The 21,977-nt window shown below is 42.3% G+C and overlaps 1 protein-coding gene across 6 annotated transcripts in view; it reads left to right on the forward strand.

Annotated features, from left to right (window-relative positions):
• Positions 1-275: 275 nt before the first annotated feature.
• CYP27A1 (cytochrome P450 family 27 subfamily A member 1) overlaps positions 276-21,977 on the forward strand; it is a 42,402-nt gene continuing 20,700 nt past the window's right edge. For 4 of the 6 annotated variants that reach the window (XM_084997927.1, XM_084997928.1, XM_084997929.1 and 1 more), the window contains exon 1: positions 861-1,195. Coding sequence is in view for 2 of the 6 variants with exons in the window: in NM_001243304.1 (NP_001230233.1) it covers positions 926-1,195 (270 nt within the window). In the remaining 4 variants the exon portion in view is untranslated. 6 annotated transcript variants of the gene reach the window in all.

Raw genomic sequence — 21,977 nt, forward strand, 5'->3', positions numbered from 1 at the left:
CGTTTTTAACTTTTTGAAAATTTTAATCCACTGTACATATATGATATAAAGAGTTCACGAAATAATACTTTTTCTTGCAATATTTTTTGTACTATTTTATTCTTTTCCATCTTATTAAAAAAAAATCCGCTAAATCTGATCTCAACTTGCAGTTTGAGAAATCCTACCTCAGCAGACTGGAGAGTGTGTGGGTGGTGGGGAGGGAGAAGGGTAGAATTGCATTAAAAAAAAAAAAAAAACCTAATATTTAAATTTGTTTGGCTTCCTCCCTCCAGGAATCAGGTGACCCTGGACACAGGGCTGTTTTGTTGTTGCTGTTGTTTGTTTTACTTTTTTGTTTGGGGGATTTTTTTTTTTTTGCTCTTTCCTCGCTCAGCGCTCAGAGTCCGGGATCAACCCCTGGGGCTCTTCGGAAAAGCCAGCAGCCAGTTTAATCTCTCCGGGCTGAGGCGTTGCGGCTTTGGGGTGACGAGCCCGCTGAGCGTGAGGGCTGGACTCACTGGGTGAGGCCTCCAGGTCTTGGAAGCCTCCCGGGCTACACTCCTGCCTGGAGTTCAGACCAAGCGAACTTCAAGTTCTCCACGAGAGTTCGCCAAAGTGAAAGGTGGGGAGTCGCGGGAGAGGCGGCCATCGTCGGAGCTCTGTGGGTCCCCCTAAGTGCCCCTGTGCATCTTCTGCCTTGGCGTTGTCCGGCCCCTTCCCGAGCCTGGAGGCTGACAGTTGGAAAAGGGGGCTTCTGTGAGTTGGTTAAGTCCCGTTTGGAGAGACTGAAGACCGCGATGAAACCGGAGCAGTAAGGGGCCTGGCCAACCTTCGCCGGCCCACCCTGGGCTACCGGGGCCCTTGAACCCGCCCTTCCTGATTCGCCTTTGGGCGCGCTCGAGGCAGTCTGCACTCCAGATCTGAAGGTGCCGCAGGACAAGCCATGAATAGCATGGGTGCGCTGGGTGGCGCGAGGCTGCGGTGGGCGCTGCTGGGGACGCGAGTGCCCTTCCCTGTTCTGGGCTCACAGGGGGCCAGAGCCAAGGCCGCGATCCCCACCGCACTCCCGGCGGCCCAGACAGCGGAGGCTCCCGGAACCGGGCCTGGCGATCGGAGGCTGCGGAGCTTGAAGGAGCTTTCCGGGCCAGGGCGGCTGCGCCTCTTATTCCAACTGTTAGCACAAGGCTACGTTCTGCACTTACACCAGCTCCAGGTAACCCAGCAGGACCTCGCGCTCCGGGGATGCGGTGAGCTCGGGTCTGGAGAAGCTGGCGATGGGCAGACGTTAGATAAAAAGTGAAGGACACCAAAACTTGGCTCGGGAGAGACGGGGGCTCTAGTCGCCCACTGGAAATTTGTAGGGCTTACAAACCGAAATGAACAGGTCGCGGAGTGTGATGAAGCAGGAGGCACCGGCCAGGAGGTGATTTGGGGAGGCTAGTTTTAAAAGTGGACAGAGGCTGAAAGAGGAGGGAACGGTGTTGGTAAAAGGATGGCAGATGCCAGTGTATAAGCTGCCAGATGTTACAGAACCACTGTGGGGATACTGGCTACCACAGACTTCTTCCAAAGGAAATGGCTTCTGGAGGATTACAGCCGTTTAGCAGTTGGCAGGGTAAATTTCCCCTTAGCAGAAAAAAAAAAAAAGTGTCACTTCTCAGGTAGTGAAAGCAAAATCGTTCACATTAAGGAGAAGGTAGATTTGTTATTAAGAAATCGAAGTCCAGTAAGGTGGGTTTATCAACTCTGTGGAACTCTGATGAGAATCTGGGATGCATGGATAGCCCACTGCCAAGGGACAGAGAACGGCAAACGCAGTGTTGCTTAAGTTAGAGAGGTTTTAGCAAACGAACCAAAGAGGTTCCTGTGGGATCTGTCTTTCTGATGAATATTAACAAATATGAATGCACCCACCCTGCCCCAGGCATTGTTCCAAGAGCTGAGATTCAGTGAGATGAGGCCAATACCTTCATGGGGATTGGTTATAAGCTCCTTTGAGGAAGAGGGAGGACAAGGGAGTAAACACATTGATGAACAGCTGATTTCAGAAAGAGAGCTTGAGTGCCCTGGGAAAAGCCAGTCCAGGGAGGAGTGGGATCTTTGATTCCCATGTGCCACCCGGGCACGTGTGTGGTTATCGGTGATTGATAAGAGGAATAGACAGGCCTTGGTTTGGGCTGGTGAACAAACTGGTTACAATGCAGCTGTGCTGGGCAGCAGTAAAAAAGGAGGAGAAAAAAAATTTTTTTAATAAAAAATTTAAAAAATAAAGTAAAAGGAGTTTCCGTTGTGGCTCACTGGGTTGTGAACCCGACTAGCATCCATGAGGACGAGGGTTTGGTCCCTGACCTTGCTCAGGGGATTAAGGATCCGGCATTGCCATAAGCTGCAGTGTAGATTTGAAGACATGGCTCAGATCTGGCATTCCTGTGGCTGTGGTGTAGGCTGGCAGCTACTGCTCTGATTCCACCACTAGCCTGAGAACCTCTATATGCTGCATGTGTGGCCCTAAAAAGAAAAGAAAAGAAAAGAAAAAAAACAAAACAGGAGAATTGGTGGGGACTGAGGATAGGACAGGCCTTTGAAGAGGGTCTTGAAGGCCAGACGGAGGGCCCTCGTTCTGCTGAGGGGCCATGGAGGGAAGACGGCCTCCAAAGAACCCTGCCAGGTTATGGTGTGTGCGGTAGAACCGATTGGGCAAGAGAGGTGGAGAGGGCTTCAGGTGACAAAGGCTCGGGTGTAGCAGTATCTGAGCCACCCCCAGGGAAAGCTGGACTGAGAGGGAAGGTGAGGGAGGAAACGACTATGAGGGTTTGAAGGTCCAAGTTGAGCAGTCTCTCTGCACCTGCCTGGACTGCTGCCGTCTCCCCCGGGGTCTTCGCGGCTGGGCTCCTGTCTCCGAGGCATGGTGGGCAGGTCACAAGGCACTCAGGGATGGCTAAGAAGTCATTTCTTGTGTACTCACCTCCAAGAAACCAGGTAAACCAAGAAACCAGAGTGCTGAATGCTTCCCCTGCTTGATTTAACCTCTAGAATTGCGAGAGGCCCTCAAGGGTGGGGACTAAGGATTTCTCATCATTTCTCAGGGAGCGTTTCCTATGAAGTTTTGCACAGGATTATCTCTATAGCACTAGCTACCAAGAAATTCTAGAAAGTGGAGGAAGCATGAGAAAGCCAAGAATATGTGACCTTTTAAAGGAGAGGCCAGGACTCAGGTTGTAGGAGGGCCTCCTGGCTCTAGCTTTTGTGTCTCAAAGCTCGGGAGTCACATGAACCTGTGCTGCTCCATGGGAAAAAAATAAGGGCTAATAAGTCCTTCCCACTCTGTGTGGCTGGTGTGGGTTAGTGAAGGGCAGAGTGCTGCACATCTACAAAAGCCAGTTAATACCCCTATGGAGAAAGAGAATGCGTCCAGTGACTCACTTTTTGTATCAGTTCAAATCCATTTGGTTGCTGCTTACCCTGGCTTAAACCATAAAACAACTTTAGTAGTTTGTATAACTCAGTTTATGTAACTGAGACGTCTAAGAGTTGGGTGCCCTTCAGGTATAGTTTGCTCTAGAGATTCCTGAGACCATCAAAATTACAGTTTGGGTCTCCTGAAATTCTCTTGGTTCTGCCGTCTCGCGGGATTTCGTTGACTGACCTGAGTTGATTGCCCATTCCAGAACCAATCATAGTAGCCATAGACTCATGCAGACTCACCCCTAAAGCTGCGGTTGGGGTCCCTGCCACTGAAACAGGTAGCTACTGCACAAGGAGCAGGAGTGGAATTGATATGACAGCTGACCATAGTGTCCCCTGCACCCCCAGTTGTCAAAAACTGCGTATCACACATTAAATGAATAAAATCAGCTTAGGGAAGCATTGTAGGACTTTAAGGGGTTGGAGACATGTGAAAGCCATGCTAGTCCGTAAATGCCAATTCTTTTCTCTCTTCTAGCTAAAATAATGGCAAGAGTGCAGAAAAGATAAAATGTGACATATGTTAAATTTATATGTGAATTTTTTAACAAATTGGTATCTTTCCAAGATGTCCACCCTGAGAACGATGAGATCAGCCATCCTGTAGCTCTAATTTGTAAACTGCCTGGGTTGGTGATCCCTCTTGTGTCCCCCAAATGTCTCCTGTATATAGTATTTGTTGTTTCATGCATCAAGTTTCTATAGATAGAGATATAGTTAAAAACTTTTTTTCTCGTGATGAGAACTTTTAAGATTTACTTTTTTTTTTTAAGCAACTTTTAAATATACAATACAGTGTGTTTTAATCACCATACTCGGCATTACATCCCAGGTTGTAATCCTATAATCTCCCCTTACTTATTTTATAACTAGAAGGTTTTAGTTTTTGACCACCTTCACCCATTTTGCCCCCCTCCTATCCCCCACCTCTGGCAACCACTAGTCAGTTCCCTATAAGTTTTATTTTGTTTCATTTTTAGATTTCACCTGCACATGAGATCATTCAGTATTTGTTTTTCTTAATGACTTATTTCACCTAACTTAATTCTCTCAAGGTCCATCCGTGTTGTAAATGCATAAACGGCAGGATTTCCTTCTTTTTATGGCCGAATGATGTTTCGGTGTGTATGTGCCGTTTTCATTATCCATTTGTCTGTTGATGGGCACTTAGGTTGCTTTCTTGTCTTGGCTATTATAAATAATGCTACAGTAAATGTGGGGGTACATTTATCTTTTTTTAGTATTTTCATTTTCTTTGGATAAATACTCAGAAGTGGGACTGCTGGATCATTTTGTAATTCTATTTTCAATTTTCTGAGGAACCACCATACTGTTTTCTATAGTAGCTATACCAATTTACATTCCCACCAACAGTGCACAAAAGTTCCCTTTTCTCCATATCCTTGCCAACTCTTTTTTTTTTTTTCCATCTTTTAGCCATTCTAACAGGGGTGAGATGATATTGTAGTTTTGGTTTGGATTCCCTTTGATTGCCATTGATGAATGATATTGAGTACTTTGTCATTTACCTGTTGGCCATCTGTATGGGAAAATGTCAATTCAGATCCTCTGCTTATATTTTAATTGGATTTTGTTTCTTTTGCTATTGAGTTATGTGACTTCATATATTTTGGATATTAATCCTTATCAGATATATGATTTGCAAATATTTTGTCCTATTCAGTAGGTTGCCTTTTCATTTTATTGATGGTCTCCTTTGCTGAGCAGAGCTATTTTAGTTTAATGTAGTCCCACTTGTTTATTTTTGCTTTTGTTTGCTTTAGCTTTTGGTGTCAAATCTAAGAAATCATCATCCGGACTGATGTCAAAGGGCTTACCACTTATATTTTCTTCTGGAAGTTTTACGGCTTCAGGTCCTATGTTCAAGTCAAATCATTTTGAGTTAATTTTTATGTATGGTATAAGATAGTAATCCAATTTCATTCTTTTGCATGTGGCTATCCAGTTTTCCCAACACCATTTGTTGAAGAGATGGTCCTTTCTCCATTATGTATTCTTGGCTCCCTTGCCATAAATTAATTTGCCATACATATGTGTGTTTATTTCTGGACTCTCTATTCTATTCCACTAATCTTTGTGTGTGCTTTTATGCCAATATCATATTGTTTTGATAACTCTAGCTTTGTAATATAGTTTGTTTTTTAAAATTTTTATTTATAGTTGATTTACAATGTTCTGTCAGTTTCTGCTGTACAGAAGAGTGACCCAGTTAAACATATTTATACATTCTTTTTTGCACATTATCCACCATCATGTTCCATCACAAGTGATTAGATATAATTCCCTGTGCTCTACAGCAGGATCTCATTGCTTATCCATTCCAAATGCAGCAGTTTGCATCTACCTGTAATATAGTTTGAAATCAGGAAGTTTGATTGCCTCCAGCTTTGCTCTTCTTTCTCAAGATTGCTTAGCTATTTGGGGTCATTTGTAGTTCCATACAAATTTTAGGATGGTTTATTTCTGTGAAAATTGCCATTGGAATTTTAATAAGAATTAGAGTGAATCTATAGATTGGTTTGTGTAGTATGGACATTTTAACATTATTAATTTTTCCAAGTCATAAGCATGGAATATTTTTTCATTTATTTGTGTCTTTAATTTCTATCTTCATTGTCATAGTTTTCTGTATACAAGTCTTTCACCTCTTTGGTTAAACTCATTCCCGGGCATTTTATTCTTTTTGATGCAATTGTAAATGGGAGTGTTTTCTTTTTTTTTTTTTTGAGAATGTTTTCTTAATTTCTCTTTCTGATAGTTTGATATTAGTGTATAGAAATACAACTGATTTTGATATATTGATTTTGTATCTTGCAACTTTGCCAAATTCATTTTTTAGTTTTAACAGGGTTTTGTTTGTTTGTTTGTTTGTGGAGTCTTCAGGGTTTTCTGTATATAATGTCATGTCATTTGTAAATAGTGATTGTTTTACTTCTTCCTTTCTGATTTGGATGCTTTTTATTTCTTTTTCTTGCTTAATTGCTCTGGCTAGGACTTCCACTACTATGTTGAATAAAAGTGTTAAGAGCAAGCACCCTTGTCTTGTTCCTACAGCAAAGCTTTCAGCTTTTTACTATTGACTATGATGTTATCTGTGGGCTTGTCATATATGGCCTTTACTGTGTTAAGGTACATTCTCTCTATCCACTTTTGTGAGAGTTTTTAATCATAAATGGATGTGGAATTTTGTCAAATGCCTTTCTACATCTATTGGGTTTTTTTCATTTTTTTGTTTTGTTTTGTTTCTCTTTTTTCCCCTTTATTTCATTTTATTTTTATTTTCTACATCTATTGTGATGATGGTATGGTTTTTATCTTTTATTTTCTTAATGTGTTGTATCACATTGATTTATTTGCAGATGTTGAACCATCCCTGCATCCCTGGAATAAATCCCTCTTGATCATGGTGTACTTTTTTAAATGTACTGTTGAATTTGGTTTGTAACATTTGTTGAAGATTTTTTCATTTATGTTCATCAGGGATATTGGCCTGTAATTTTCTTTTCTTTTTCTTTCTTTCTTTTCTTTTTCTTTTTTTTTTTTTTTTGCCACACCCATGGCATGTAGAAGTTCCCAGGCCAGTGATAGAATCTGCACCACAACAGTGAAAATACTGGATCCTTACCCTCCTGAGCCAACAGGGAATCCTGTAATTTTCTTTTCTTGTAGTGTCCTTGTCTAGTTTTATTATTAGGGAAATTCCAGCCTCATAAAATGAGTTTGGAAATGTTCCCTCCACACTTATATTTTTTGGAAGAGTTTGAGAGAGATTGGTATTAATTTTTCTTTAAATGTTTGGTAAAATCCACCAGTGAAGCCATCTGGTCTTTGGCTTTTATTTGTTAGGAGGTTTTGATGACTGTTTCAATCTTTTTGCAGTAATCGATATGCTCAGATTTTTCTCTTTTTTCATGATATGGTCTTTGTATGATGTAAGTTAGGTATTTATTCATTTCTTCTAGGTTGTCTGATATGTTGGCATATAATTGTTTACAGTAGTCTCTTGTGATCCTTTTGGTTTCTGTGGTATCAGCTGTAATGTCTCCTCTTTAATTTATTATTTTATTTATCTGAGCTCTCTTTTTTCTTGCTGAGTCTAGCTAAAGGTTTGTTTATTTTGTTTAGCTTTTTAAAACTCCAGCTCTTTGTTTCACTGATCTTTTATACTATCGTTTTAGTCTTTATTTAATTTTTTAAAAAGTATAATTGATTTACAGTGTGGTGCCAATTTCTGCTATACAGCAAGTGACTCAGTCATACATCTATATACATTCTTTTTTATATTATTTTCTATCATGGTCTATCCCAGGAAATTGGATATAGTTCCCTGAGCTATACAGTAGGACCTTATTGTCCATCCATTCTAAATGTCATAGTTTGCATCTATTAACCTCAAACTCCCAGTCCATCCCATTCCTTCCATCATCTTTCTTGGTAGCCATAAGTCTATTCTCCATGTCTGTGTGTCTGTTTCTGTTTTGCATATAGGTTCATTTGTGACTTATTTTAGATTCCATATGTAAGTGATATCATATGTATTTGTCCTCTTTCTGACTTACTTCACTTAGTATGATTATCTATGTTGTATCCATGTTGCCACAAATGGCATTTTCATTGTTTTTTTTAATGGCTGAGTAGTATTCCATTGCATCTATGTACCATGTCTTTTTTATTTATTCTTTTTTTTTCACATTGCCCTCCATCATGTTCCATCACAAGTGATCAGATATAGTTTCCTGGGCTATACTGAAATTATCCATTCCGAATGCAATAGTTTGCATCTACTAAGCCCAAACTTCCAGTCCATCCCACTCCCTCCCCCTCCCTCTTGGCAACCACAGATCTGTTCTCCATGTCCACAAGTTTGTTTATTTTCTGTAGATAGGTTCATTGTGCCATATATTAGATTCCAGATATAAGTGATATTATATGATATTTGTCTTTCTCTTTCTGGCTTACTTCACTTAGTATGAGAGTCTCTAGTTCCACCATGTTGCTGCAGATGGCATTATTTTGTTCTTTTTTATGGCTGAGTAGTATTCCACTGTGTGTATGTACTACATCTTCTTAATCCACTCATCTGTTGATGGAGATTTAGGTTGTTTCAGTGTCTTAGCTATTGTGAACAATGCTGCAACGAACATGGGGGTGCATGTATCTTTTTTTTGGTCTCTTTTGTCTTTTTAGGTCCACACCCATGGTATATGGAGGTTCCCAGGCTAGAGGTCAAATTGGAGCTACAGCTGCCGGCCTACGCCACAGCCACAGCAATGCCAGATCCAAGCCACGTCTTCGACCTACACCAAGCTCATGGCAACACCAGATCCTTTACCCACTAAATAAGGCCAGAGATCAAACCCACAACCTCATGGTTCCTAGTCAGATTTGTTTCCACTGCACCATAATGGGAACTCGGCATGTATCTTTTGGAATTATAACTTTGTCTGGATATATGCCCAGGAATGGGATTGCTGGATCATATGCTAGTCTTTATTTAATTTATTTCTTCTTGGATCTTTGTTGTTTCCTTTCTTCTACTAACTTTAGGTTAGTTTTTCCATCTATTTCTAGTCCCTTGAGGTGTAAAGTTAGATTATTTATTTGAGATCTTTCTTGTTTTTTAATGCAGGCATTTATTGCTATGAACTTCCTTCTTAGAACTCCTTTTGCTGCTTCCCATAAGTTCTGGTTTTTACCACTCTTCGCATCCTTTTCCTGAAGCCTCTGTTCCCACTCCCCACTGGACATCAGCATCAAAGGCTTTGTTCTGCCCAGCACAGAAGATGTTGTTTCCAGCTCTGGCAGCTCCAGCAGCTCCACCACCAAGTCAGCTTCCTTGCTTGTCTGCAGTTCGGCTGGCGGCATGAGAAGCCCCATCATGACTCTGAGAAGGTTACTCTCTGTCTGAATGTTCCCTCCTGCTTGGTCTCCCTTACTGCTTGATCTGCCCTGCAATATGCGCACACCACTGCCATGTCAGTGCTCCTAAAAGCATGTTTGGTTAACTGCTTCCCTGCCCAGGAATCCCCATGGGGCCTGGGGTATCACCTTTAAATTCCTCAAGAAGATATTTGAGGCCTCAGCCTCGTTTTCTCAGGCTTTTCTCTCTTTAAGTTTTGATATGTTATGCTTTCCATTTTTATTAATATTTAGTTATTTTTTGTTTGTTTGTTTTCCTTTTGATTTCTTCTTTGACCTAGTGGTTACTCAGTAACATGTTGTTTAATCTCCATGTATTTGTGAATTTTCCAGTTTTCTGTCTGCAGTTGATTTCTAGTTTCCTACCATTGTGTGGGAAAAGATCCCTGATTAGATTTCAGTCTTCTTAAATTTATTAAGATTTGTTTTGTGGCCTAACATATGATTTACCCTGGACAATGTTCCATGTGTGCTTGAAAAAGAATGTGTATTCTGTTGCTTTTGGGTGGGATGTTCTGTATGTATTAAGTTCATCTGGTCTGATATGTCATTTAAGGCCAATGTTTCCATATTGATTTCTTGTCTGGATGATCTATCCACTGGATGAAGAGGGGTATTAAAATCTTCTAGTGTTATTGCATTGCTATCTGTTTCTCCCTTTAGGTCTATTATATAAGTGCATGTTTCTTTTCTTTCTTTCTTTCTTTCTTTTTTTTTTTTTTTTTGTCTTTTTGTCTTTTTAGGGCTGCACCTGTGGCATATGGAGGTTCCCAGGCTAGGGGTCTAATCAGAGCTGTAGCTGCCTGCCGACAGCACAGCCATAGCAATGCTAGATCCCAGCCACGTTTGCGACCTACACCACAGCTCACGGCAATGCTGGATCCTTAACCCACTGAGCAAGGCCAGGGATTGAACCCACAACTTCATGGTTCCAAATCAGATTCGTTTCTGCTGCACCATGATGGGAACTCCTATAAATGCATGTTTCTTATCATTACTTGTTTATATGGCTTAGAGACAGGGCTGTGAAGCTCTAAAGGCTGGGTCTATGTCTTTACCATCTCTGTGTCCCCCCCATCCCTAGTGCCAGGCACAGTCCTGGAGACAGGGAAGGTTCTCAGTAGTGTCTGATAGATGAATACACCTCATGCACAAGTCAAAGGGCTGTGAATGGTACTGAGCAGTGGCTACATCTGGTGGTAAATTTTTTGAGGCTCTTCTCAGCTCCCTGATCTGGGCTGTTTAGCATAAGATAGAGTGGAAAAGAGAGAGTGAAGTGGGAAGTTTGGCTAAGCCTGGAGCTTCAGCTCTCAGCTTTTCAGGTTCAGAAACTAAATTTTGTCAGTACATTCAGCATGGGTAGACTACTGGGGACAGACCCACACTGGCCAAAACCACAGAAACAAATTGTGGATTAGAGTGTTTATTTACAAAAGTTAGCCCTCCCAGGGATCATAATACCCTATCACATAGAAGCCCCCTATTCTAGTTACTCCTACCTAACAAAGTATCCCCAACATAATGGCTTATACGCTCATGATTTTATGGATCAGGAATTTGGGCAGTGCCCATCAGAAATGGCTTGTCTCTGCTTTACAGTTTTGTGGGGCTTTAGTTTGAATGGCTGAAGATGGCTGGGATGGCTCAAGTGGGGCCATAGTTTTGGCCTCAGGTCTGACTTTTGGCTGGCTTCCTCAGCTTTTCTCCGTGTCACATCTTCTGGGGCTGAAATTTCCAAGATGGCTTCTTCGATTGCATGTCGGGTGCCCGGGCTCTTTTGGCCAGAACAGCTGAGTATCCATGAGGCTAACCTGGCGATGGGGGGAGCACAGTCTCTTGATAGTCACACTTCTTACAGAGTGAGTAATCCAAGCGACAGAATGTGGAAGTTGCCAGTTTCTTAAGGCCTGTGTCCAGAAACTGACATGGCATCATTTCTGCTGTATTCTATATTCTACCCATCAAAGCAGTTACAGAGCCCACCCAGATTCTAGAGGAGAAGATGTAGACCTGAACTTTCAATGAGAGAAATGGCAACGAATCTGTGTCCCTGTTTTTGTTTTTGTTTTGTTTTGCTTTTTTTTAGGGCCATACCCTCGGCATATGGAAGTTCCCAGGCTAGGGGTTTAATCAGAGTTACAGCTGCTGACCTACACCACAGCCACAGCAACGAGGGATCCCCAGCCCACTGAGTGAGGCCAGGGATCGCACCTGCATCCTAGAGTCCAGGTACTAGGAAGAGAAATTAGGAACTACAACGGTGGAATGCTTGGTGTGCAGTGACCTCAAACTATAGCAGTTAAGTACAATTGTATGGAAGGAAATTTCATCTAAAAACCTGGTTGAATGTGCTTTTCTAGTTCCTGTCCATTAGATTAAGCATCTCTTTTCAGAGATAAATGCTGCCTATTTTTGCTGTTTGGCTCCTTCTTCTGGGTTTTGTTTTGCTTTGTTTTGTTTTTCCATAACTATTTTATTTTTTATTTTTAAAAATTATTTCACCAATACATTTTTATCCTCCAGTTACACATACATGTACACATTCTATTTTCCCCCATTATCATGCTTCATCATAAGTGGCTAGACATAGTTCCCAGTGCTACACAGCAGGATCTCATTGCTAATCCATTCCAAAGGCAATAGTTTACATCCATTAGCCCCAAGCTCCCAATCCACCCCACTCCCTCCTCCATCCCCTTGGCAACCACAAGTCTATTCTCCAAGTCCATGATTGTCTTTTCTGTGGAAAGCTTCATTTATGCTGTATATTATATTGCAGATATAAGTGATATCATATGGTATTTGTCTTTCTCTTTCTGACTTACTTCACTCAGCATGAGAGTCTCTAGTTCCATCCATGTTGCTGCAAAAGGCATTATTTCGTTCTTTTTTATGGCTGAGTAGTATTCCATTGTGTATATATACCACATCTTCCTAATCCAATCATCTGTCAATGGGCATTTGGGTTGTTTCCATGTCTTTGTTATTGTGAGTAGTGATGCAATGAACATGTGGATGCATGTGTCTTTTTTAAGGAAAGTTTTGTCCAGATATATGCCCAAGAGTGGGATTGCTGGGTCATATGGTAGTTCTATGTATAGATTTCGAAGGTACCTCCATACTGTTCTCCATAGTGGTTGTACCAGCTTACCTTCCCACCAACAGTGCAGGAGGATTCTCTTTTCTCCACACCCCCTCGAGCATTTGTTATTTGTGGACTTATTAATGATGGCCATTCTGACTGGTGTGAGGTGGTATCTCATGGTAGTTTTGATTTGCATTTCTCTAATAATCAATGATGTTGAGCATTTTTTCATGTGCTTGTTGGCCATCTGTACATCTTCCTTGGAAAAATGTCTATTCGGGTCTTTTTCCCATTTTTCAATTGGTTTGTTGGCTTTTTTGCTGTTGAGTTGTACAAGTTGCTTGTTTGTTCTAGAGATTAAGCCCTTGTCAGTTGCATCATTTGAAACTATTTTCTCCCATTCCGTAAGCTGTCTTTTTGTTTTCTTTTTGGTTTCCCTTGCTGTGCAAAATCTTGTCAATTTGATTAAGTCCCACTGGTTTGTTTTTGCTTTAATTCTGTTGCTTTGGGAGACTGGCCTGAGAAAATATTCATGAGATTGATGTCAGAGAATGTTTTGCCTGTGTTCTCTTCCAGGAGTTTGATGGTGTCTTGTCTTATATTTAAATCTTTAAGCCATTTTGAGTTTATTTTTGTGAAGAAGGAACACTCCCAAAGACATTCTGTGACACCGCCATCACCCTAATTCTTCTGGGTTTTGTAACAGCTACTCCCATCCTGTTAACGCATTCTTTCTCCACTTTGGCTAATACTGTTGATTAGGTGGATTTTCTTTCCCAGTACTCATGTTGCCACCAAGCCATCTAGAGATTATCCTCCAGTTACCTTGACTTGGCTTCAGTGTTTTTCAGTCTCATCTGGCAGACATTTACAGATTGTCCTTGAGCCTCTGGAAGAATTGAGTAAAATTGCCTTTAATGCCTCAGGGATGGGAAACTTTAAATTAAGTATTAAGGCATAAAGTGTGAATCATGCCAATTTAGCAAATGCATTGCCAGAAGTTTTATCTTATGGATAAAATTCTATGGTCAAAGAGATATTCCAGACTATTCAAGATAGCAGTATTTCTGATTGGGAAATCTTAGAAGGACTTACATGTCCCAGTAGGGGACTAATTAAATAAATTATAGTACGTTCATACAAAGGAATTTTATGCAGCCATTAAAAAGAATAGATCTTTGTGTAAAAATATGAATCGCTTGCTAAGAGATGGGAAGTAAAGCGCAAAACTACAACGTGCCATCATTTGTGGATAAAAAGTGTGAGGGATAGGCATTCTCTTGTGGCCCAGAGGGTTAAGGATCTGGCGTTGTCACTGCAGCAGCCTGGGTTGCTGCTGTGGCGCCAGTTGGATCCCTGGCCTGGGCACTTGCACATGCCACAGGCATGGCCAAAAAAAATAAAAATAAAATGTCTCTGTCTCTGGGAGGACACTCAAGAAATTGGTAATGATGGTTACCTCTGTATAGGGTGTAGGAGTCTTGGAGTCTGGAGGTAAAAGTTAGGAGGAAGATTTTTTTAATTTTAATTTTTTATGGCAAGACTACTATGGACCTCCCACCAGAGGTTTCTCTGCTTCATCCTGCCCAGGCATAGTTCACCATCTTTTAGGTCTTTTTGTATCTTCTGTACTGTTTGTATTTTAACAATGTACATATAGGTATTACCTTTTACAATTTAAAAAACAACAACAAAAGAACAGAGAGCCTGAGACCAAAGGAAGGCCGACCTAGTGCTTCCTAGTCCAACATAATATTTTGAGGACTTCTGATGGTCCTTCTTCTGGTACCTCTGTTTGGCTCTGAGTCCTTACCTTTTTGTTTTTATCCTTTGGCCACGTCCATGGCTTGCAGAAGTTCTCGGGCCAGGGATAGAACCTGCGCCATAGCAACAAGCTGAGCTACAGCTTGACAACAGCCATATCCTTAACCTGCTGAGCCATCAAGGAGCTCCTGGGTCCTTACTTTTGATGTCCACTTCTGCATCTGCATCCTCTTTTTAGCTCTGCATCTGTTGCTGATCATCTCCTCCTTGTTCTTGGAATATTCTCATTGTTGTAATCCAACCAGTACAGCTTATAGGCGGAGATGTGCTGAGTGTACTAGGTTTGCCTCTGGGTATCTGAGGGGTGTGGGTAGGGGGTGGGAAATGCTTCTGTCTTCCTGGCATTCTCTCTGAAGGCATCCCAGGTATTGTCTCTGTTGAATCACTCTTAGATTTTCCTCTGCTCTCAGCCCATCGTTTCTCTGCAGTGCAAAATCAGAGGGAAATTCTTAATATCCAACTATCTGGCACTAACCTAATGGCAGTTCTTCTGTCTTGCATGAAAACAGATGTTTTTACGGTATTGAAATAATGGCTGCACGCATGCGCAAAAATCATTTTTTTGTAGCTTTGTTTGTAAAATCAAAAATTCAGAAACATGGTACGTGCCCACCAGTAGGATAAATAGATTGTGATATAGTTGTACAATGGAACACTAGGCAGTAGTCATAATTAATGCACAAGATGTTTATATATCAATATAGAACTTGGGGGAGGGATAAATTAGGAGTTTGGGATTTATAGATACACAATGCTATATATAAAATTAACAGCAGTGGGCTACTGTATAGCACAGGGAACTGTATTCAGTATCTTGTAATAACCTATAGTGGAAGAGAATCTGAAAGAAAAATATGTACTTGAATCATTTTGCTGTACACCAGAAACTAACACAACATTGTAAATCAACTATACTTCAATTAAAAAAAAATTGTATATTTGGACCACAGAGTGGGATAGGAAAATATTGACCTACTGCAGAATAATGCATAAACTACTTGAAAGTAAATAGCCTCAGAGTTTAAAAAAGAGGCGTGAACCATGTCGTGATCAAAAATTTTGGTTTGCTCGGAGGCCCAGCCACTCTTCTGAGAGAGCTCCCCAAGGGAAGGTCAGACAAGAGTCCTGGAAGCGAACCCTGGATGGGACAGCTTAAAGCTCTAACCCACCCCCACCCCTACCCCCCAGAGGCACTGTGCTAATGGCCCTGATGAAAACAAATAGTTCTGTGTGGCCACAGCTGCCTCTGACACTGGTTGGGGGTCAGCTTGATTCAGAAGCATGGTGGAGGGTGAAGCATCAAATTTCTTATTCAGCAACAACAAAAAAGAACTCAGAACCAAAGCTGAGTAGGGAATGATATGCACTGTAGAATACTATTTCTGTAAATTAAAAACCACATGAAAATTGTATAGACTATCACTCTATCCATATATCTGTAGTACAATTACATCAACATCAACAGAAAGGACACACTTCAAATTCAGGGTAGTGGTTACCCTGGGGAGGGGAGGATAAAGGGAAAGATAAGAAGGGGACTTTGAATCTGAAATGCTTTCATTTAAAAAAAAAAAAAAGATTTGAAGCAAATATGACAGATATTAACATGGGTGTTTATAATATTTTTTTCTTTGGTTATCCACATTAAAATATTCAGAATAAAACATACAAGTGATCCTGCTCAGCCTGAATCCAAATGGTGCCACCGGCTTAGTCTGATCTTGGAGGAAGAGCATTCAAGGCAAGGTTCAGAGCAGGGAGAACTTGGGAATGCTGTTAATTATTTAGCACCTTCTGTTACATAGAAATGTGAATTCCACTCGTGTGAGGGGGTTGGGGCTGAAGTCCCGATGACATTTGGACAGCACTGAGACACAGCCCTCTCAGCTGGACTCCTCTTCACCTTTGACCCTGAATGATGCCTTCTTTCTGACATCTGTCAGCATAGGCAAAAGAGTGGCCTATGCCTGAGGTTACAGCTCTCCTTCAGTGTATCCAGCTGATGGCAGCCAGCTTTTCAAGCCAGTTTGTGTTGGAGAGTTTCCTTTTGTCCTCAGGACTATTTACTTGCTATTTTAGTGTTGGTTTCCTGGGCTGAGAGCCTCCCTGAGGAACCTACTTTCCGTAAACTAAACAGACCACTGAGTCAAAGAACAGAACATGACAATGCCATGTCATTTTTTTTTTTTTTGAGGGGAGATTTAAAATGATTTTAATGTTTTTTTTTCTTGTAACAGCTTTATTGAAATATAGTCACATCCCATGCAATTCACCCATTGTGCATTTAAGTAGTTTTTAGTATATTCACAGAGTTGTACAACCATTGCCACATCAGTTTTGAATATTTTCATCACCCCAGAAAGAAACCTGGTACTTTGGCAGGAACTCCCTGTCCCCTATTTCCTCATCTGTCCCTGGCAACCACTAATCTACTTTCTATCGCTGTGGATTTGCCTGTGTTGTTATGGACATTTCATATAAATGGCCTCATTCAATATGTAGTCTGTTGTGAAAGCCTTCTTATACTTAGCATGATGCTTTCAAGCTTCATCCATGTTTTAGCATGTGTCAGTACTTTATTCCCTTTTTAATGGTTGAATAATATTCCATTATGGAGATGTATCCCCACTTTGTTCATCCATCCATCTGCTGATGGATATTTGTGTTGCTTCTGCTCTTTGGCTCAGTATTATTTTTTGAGTTTTCCAGGTCCACACAGCTGTCAAAGATAAGCACAGTTGGGCATTAGTTAAAGTGGTGAAAACAGATTTTCTTCAGTAACTACTGACAGTAGGGGAAGAAGACGAACTCCTTTCTGACTTGTGCAAAGGTGATTGGTGTTTTAAAGGGAGAGGGAGGGAGTAGGGAGTGGGATGGCAGGGGCTTGAGCAGAGTCAGAAAAACGCAAAATTGGAGTTCCCGTCGTGGCGCAGTGGTTAACGAATCTGACTAGGAACCATGAGGTTGCGGGTTCGATCCCTGGCCTTGCTCGGTGGGTTAAGGATCCGGTGTTGCTGTGACCTGTGCTGTAGGTTGCAGACATGGCTCGGATCCCGAGTTGCTGTGGCTCTGGCGTAGGCTGGTGGCTATGACTTTGATTCGACCCCTAGCCTGGGACTCTCCATATGCTGCGGAAGCGGCCCTAGAAAAGGCAGAAAAGAAAAAAAAAAAAGGGAAAAAAAACGCAAAATTACAAGAGAGAGGAAAGGGCAGGGGTTGATCCATGTGAAACTTGTTTGGGTTTGCTAACTGGTGCTTATCTCATCAAAGTTAGGCTCCCACCCTCCCACAGAGACTGGGAGACAGGGTCCATAATCTTCAGTCATTGGCTGGAACAAACAGGAAATTCTTTTGGCAGCCCTGGGTTTTCTCAGCCTGGCATTTTAAGGAGGGCTTCATCCTAGGGATGCAATCTTGAGATGTTGGAAACGATGTTAGTATATTCAAGTCTTTAAAAGCCAGCATTGAGGCTTAGTTGAGAAGAGGGCTGAGAGGAGCCTGACCAAAATTGGGTTAAGGAGAGAAATCTGTATCATAACCTAAAGCTGACTTTCTCAAATTTGTTTAAGTCTCCCATCTTTGGAAATTCTGAAAGCTATGGCATTTCAATACAGAAGAAAATAAAGAGTTTAGGCACATGTTGCACAGGATTTCAAGTCCTCATCTTTGCACCCTCTAGCCTGTCTGCACACTCAGGTTACCACCCCTTGCCCTGGAGGTGGATTTATGTGTTCTAGGTACTATACTTCTAATTTGGATAATGGTTGCCAGAAGCTGCCTTAGGTTATCGACCTTAACATCTAGGCTAGCCACAGTGAACTTTTGGAATCAACTGGCAGTATAATTCCCTTGTTTAACGGATGAAAAAAATGTCAAGTTCATGCATACAGGACACGGCAAGGCTGAGGCCTGACTGACTCAGTAAAGCTACAAGCCACTTTTTAAAATTTTTTTAATTTACTTATTAGCCTTCCTGGAGCATATGGAGTTCCCGGGCCAGGCGTCAGAGCCGAGCCACAGACGCGACATATGTCACAGCTGCGGCAACACTGGGATCCTTTTAACCCACTGTGCCTGGGCCAGGGATGGAACATGCATCCTGGTGCCTCAGAGAGGCTGCCAATCCCGTTATGCCACAGCCAGAACTCCAAGCCACTTACAGATTTAGGCATTTTATAGTTTACACAGCAAGAGGATGAGTAAGGCAATGGGAAGTCCCATACCCTCAAAGGACAACCCCGAAACTCTTCCAATCAGGTGACTGCGCTGTGAGTTGCAGGGTATCCTGGTGCTGAGGGGCCCCTTCTAGGCTATAGCTAAGGGGTCTTATATTTTATAGTTCTTTTCTTTCCTTTTCTTTTTTTCTTTTTAGGGCCGCACCCACGACATATGGAGGGTCCCAGGCTAGGGGTGGAACCTTAGCTGTAACTGCCAGCCTACGCCACAATGATAGCAATGCCAGATTCTGACCTTTCAGATAGCCAACTAAGAATTCTCAGGGGCAGGGATCAGCCCATCAGATAGACATTCTAACTTTACTGATAGGAGCTCATAACAAATCTGTTCTGTTTGTCTTCGGCAACATCAGATGGGAATCACCACAACCATGATTCTCTGTAGGTTGATTAGGCCTACCTGGTGTTTTTGTTTGTTTGTTTTTTGGTGTTTTTGTTTCCTTGTTTTGTTTTGCTTTGCTTTTTAGGGCCACAACCAAGGCATATGGAGATTCCCAGGCTGGGGGTTGAATTGGAGCTACACCTGCCAGCCTACACCACAGCCACAGCAACGCTGTATCTGAGACGCATCTGTGACCTACACCACAGCTCACAGCAATGCTGGATCCTTAACGCATTGAGCGAAGCCAGGGATTGAACCCTGAATCCTCATGGATACTAGTCAGATTTGTTTCTGCTGCACCACAGCGGGAACTCCTGACTAGGCCTGTTTGGAGTGTAGACCTCACCCAGGCTCCGCATTCAGAGAACAATTCAAGGTGTCAGCAACCAGGCTTACCCCATCTCAGGTGGCCCATGGAAGTCCTGGGCAGTATGGTTGTGTATTACCACCCATGCCGAAGAGTTTAGAACAACCTGTGACTAATGAATAAACAAAGGAGACCAACAGCAACAGGATAAGATTAAAGAGACCAAATCAGTGTCCAGGAAGTTATTCTTGCTCTGTCATCTTTAGTGGAGACTGGTCCTTTCTGAGTTCAGGGGCTCTTGGGATGTTTCTGAGAGTTTTTAGCTTCAGATTCTCTTTGGCCAGTGGTCAAGCTGAGGGTGGTGGCAGCATGGGCTATATTGGCGACAAGACAAGAATTGAGAGAGAGAGGAAATTAGTAGTCCCTCCCATCACCCCCAGCCTCCAAGGATGGAACCCTGATGTGCCACAAGCCACAGGTGTTCCTCTCATTTCCACAGCCATGTGACCAGAGTGGCCAGTCTCTCCAGCAGTCACTTCATTCTCTGTCCCAATCCTCCCTGTGTTTTTCCTTCACGTGATCTCTGGTTTCTTCTGAGGTGCCTCAGTTGTTTCTTCCCTGTTTCTTCCCCATATGGTTTCCCTGTACACCTTCCCTATATTCCCTGTATACATCCTAGAACATCTCCCACCTCCTGACCTGTGGGCCACATCAAGGCCACCTTATATATTTGTCAACTCATATCATGATCATTAGCATCAATATTGTGATTTCTCAAGAGCAGCAAGTCTAGCTGGTGACAGAAGAAGCACCAAGTTAGCTGTGATTGACATTTAAATAATTAGACTTGGAAGAAAGCAGTTTACCCTCCATAGTGGATGTGGGCCTCATCCAATCAGTTGAAGACCTTAAGTGAAAAGACTAAGATCCAGAGAAAAGGAAGGAATTCTGCCTCTAGACTGCTTTTCACATTCAAGTTTGCAACATCTACTTCTGCTAGAATTTCCACCCCCACCCTGCAAATTTCAGACTTGCCAGTTCCCACAATGATGGGAGCCAATCCCTTAAAACAAAACAAAACAAAACTCTGTGTATACATATATATCAGTTCTGTTTCTCCGGAGATGCCTAATACACCTGTGAAGTTGCATCAGTCAATTGTTCAATCTGAGAGTTACTTCCAAATCCAGGTAAAGTAATTTTTCAAGTATACCTATGCAAATTTCTTGGCATCAGAGTGACTTGTGCCTCAGTGTCTTAAAAAGGCTGAAAAGGTTTGACAACCTTGGTTGCCATCAAATCCTCAACACACTTGACCAGTGCATAAGAATTCTGGCTGTCCTTAGGGAAGGAGGGACATAGACCTTTGCCCTAGACCTCTTTGTTCTGGAAGGAAGTGAGATCTGGGTAGAGAGGTGGGGTGAAAGCATTGGCTCAACACCATTTCAAACAGCACAGACCTCAGCCAAGGGTGCCTGTGTCTTCTTGGCCTTCCCCCTGTTTGTGCATAGTCAGTGCCAAAGCCAACTGGGGATTCTCCCCTGTTGCAATCTAGATCTTTAAATCTTATGGCCTTCTCATGGGCTCGTAGTGAGAGAAAATTTCCCTCATGGGCAAACCATCAATCTCCACTCTGAGGACTCCCTGGCATAAGAGCCAGGTGTATATGGTTCTACATTCTGGATGCCTGTGTTCATACATTCTCCCTTTATGTTAATTTGTTCAGGCTGCCATAACAAAATACCACAAACCAAGTGGCTTAAACCACAGACATTGATTGTGTCATGGTTCTGGAGTCTGGAAGCCCCGTGGCAAGAGGCTGACAGGATTGATTCCTTTCGAGGGCTGTGAGGGGAGGGTATGTTCCGGGCTTCTTTTCTTGCCTAATAGACGACCATCATCATCATCACATGGCATCTTCCCTGCCTGCATGTGCGTCTGTGTCCAGATTTTCTCTTTTAATGGGGACCCCCCGTCATACTGGATTCAGACCCAAACCCTAATGACCTCATTTTAACTGGGTGACTTCTGTAAAGATCCTAACTTAAAATAACATTCTTAAAATAAGGTGCCACATTCTGAGGTACCAGGGGTTAGGTCTTCAATAGATGAAGTTGTGGGGTGGGTGGCGGGGAGGGGTGGCGGGAAGGGGGCACACGCAATTCAACCCATAATATTCCCTCAGTTCGAAGGACATTTATCTTGGTCTGGGTTTAGGCTTCCATAGTGGGAAATTGGTTGCCCAGAGCTAAGCAGTTTTCCAGCATCTATCCTTGGGGCACAAGAGGAGATTTAACTGTCCCCAAAGATTGGTGTTACCCACTGAACAAACTGTTTCACCTAATACTGCATTTCGTCATCTGGGCACTCATGATTTCCATTATAAATCCAGGCTCGGGTTACAGCAGCCCTAAGGGAAGTCACAGTTTCCCCTCCTGTCCTCCATGGGTGCTTATGAGATGATGGCTTCATTATGGATGGAAAGACCTGCTGCAACAAGCACTCGTTTGTCTTTATCTGTTCCTCTTCCACGCTTATGTCATCAGTGAGGTATCTTGGCCAGGGTGGCTAGGAGTCATTAGGTGATGAATTGATATCCATTCCTTTTCAACCAACAGAACTGGTGTGGCTCTTGCATCTGCTAGCCGGTGCAACCAAATTTCCAGGGTCTCATTAGACTTTTTTTCTATCTCTAATTTCTCCTTTCCTGTTCATTGAAAGAAGGGACCTCAGTATATCTCTAGGAGCCGGCTGTCC

The sequence above is a fragment of the Sus scrofa genome, chromosome 15 (assembly GCF_054392235.1).
Source record: "Sus scrofa isolate SSC_HxYL_T2T_F1_AM1 chromosome 15, Sscrofa_HxYL_maternal_Yorkshire_Landrace_v2.0, whole genome shotgun sequence".
NCBI classification, from domain to species: Eukaryota; Metazoa; Chordata; class Mammalia; order Artiodactyla; family Suidae; genus Sus; species Sus scrofa.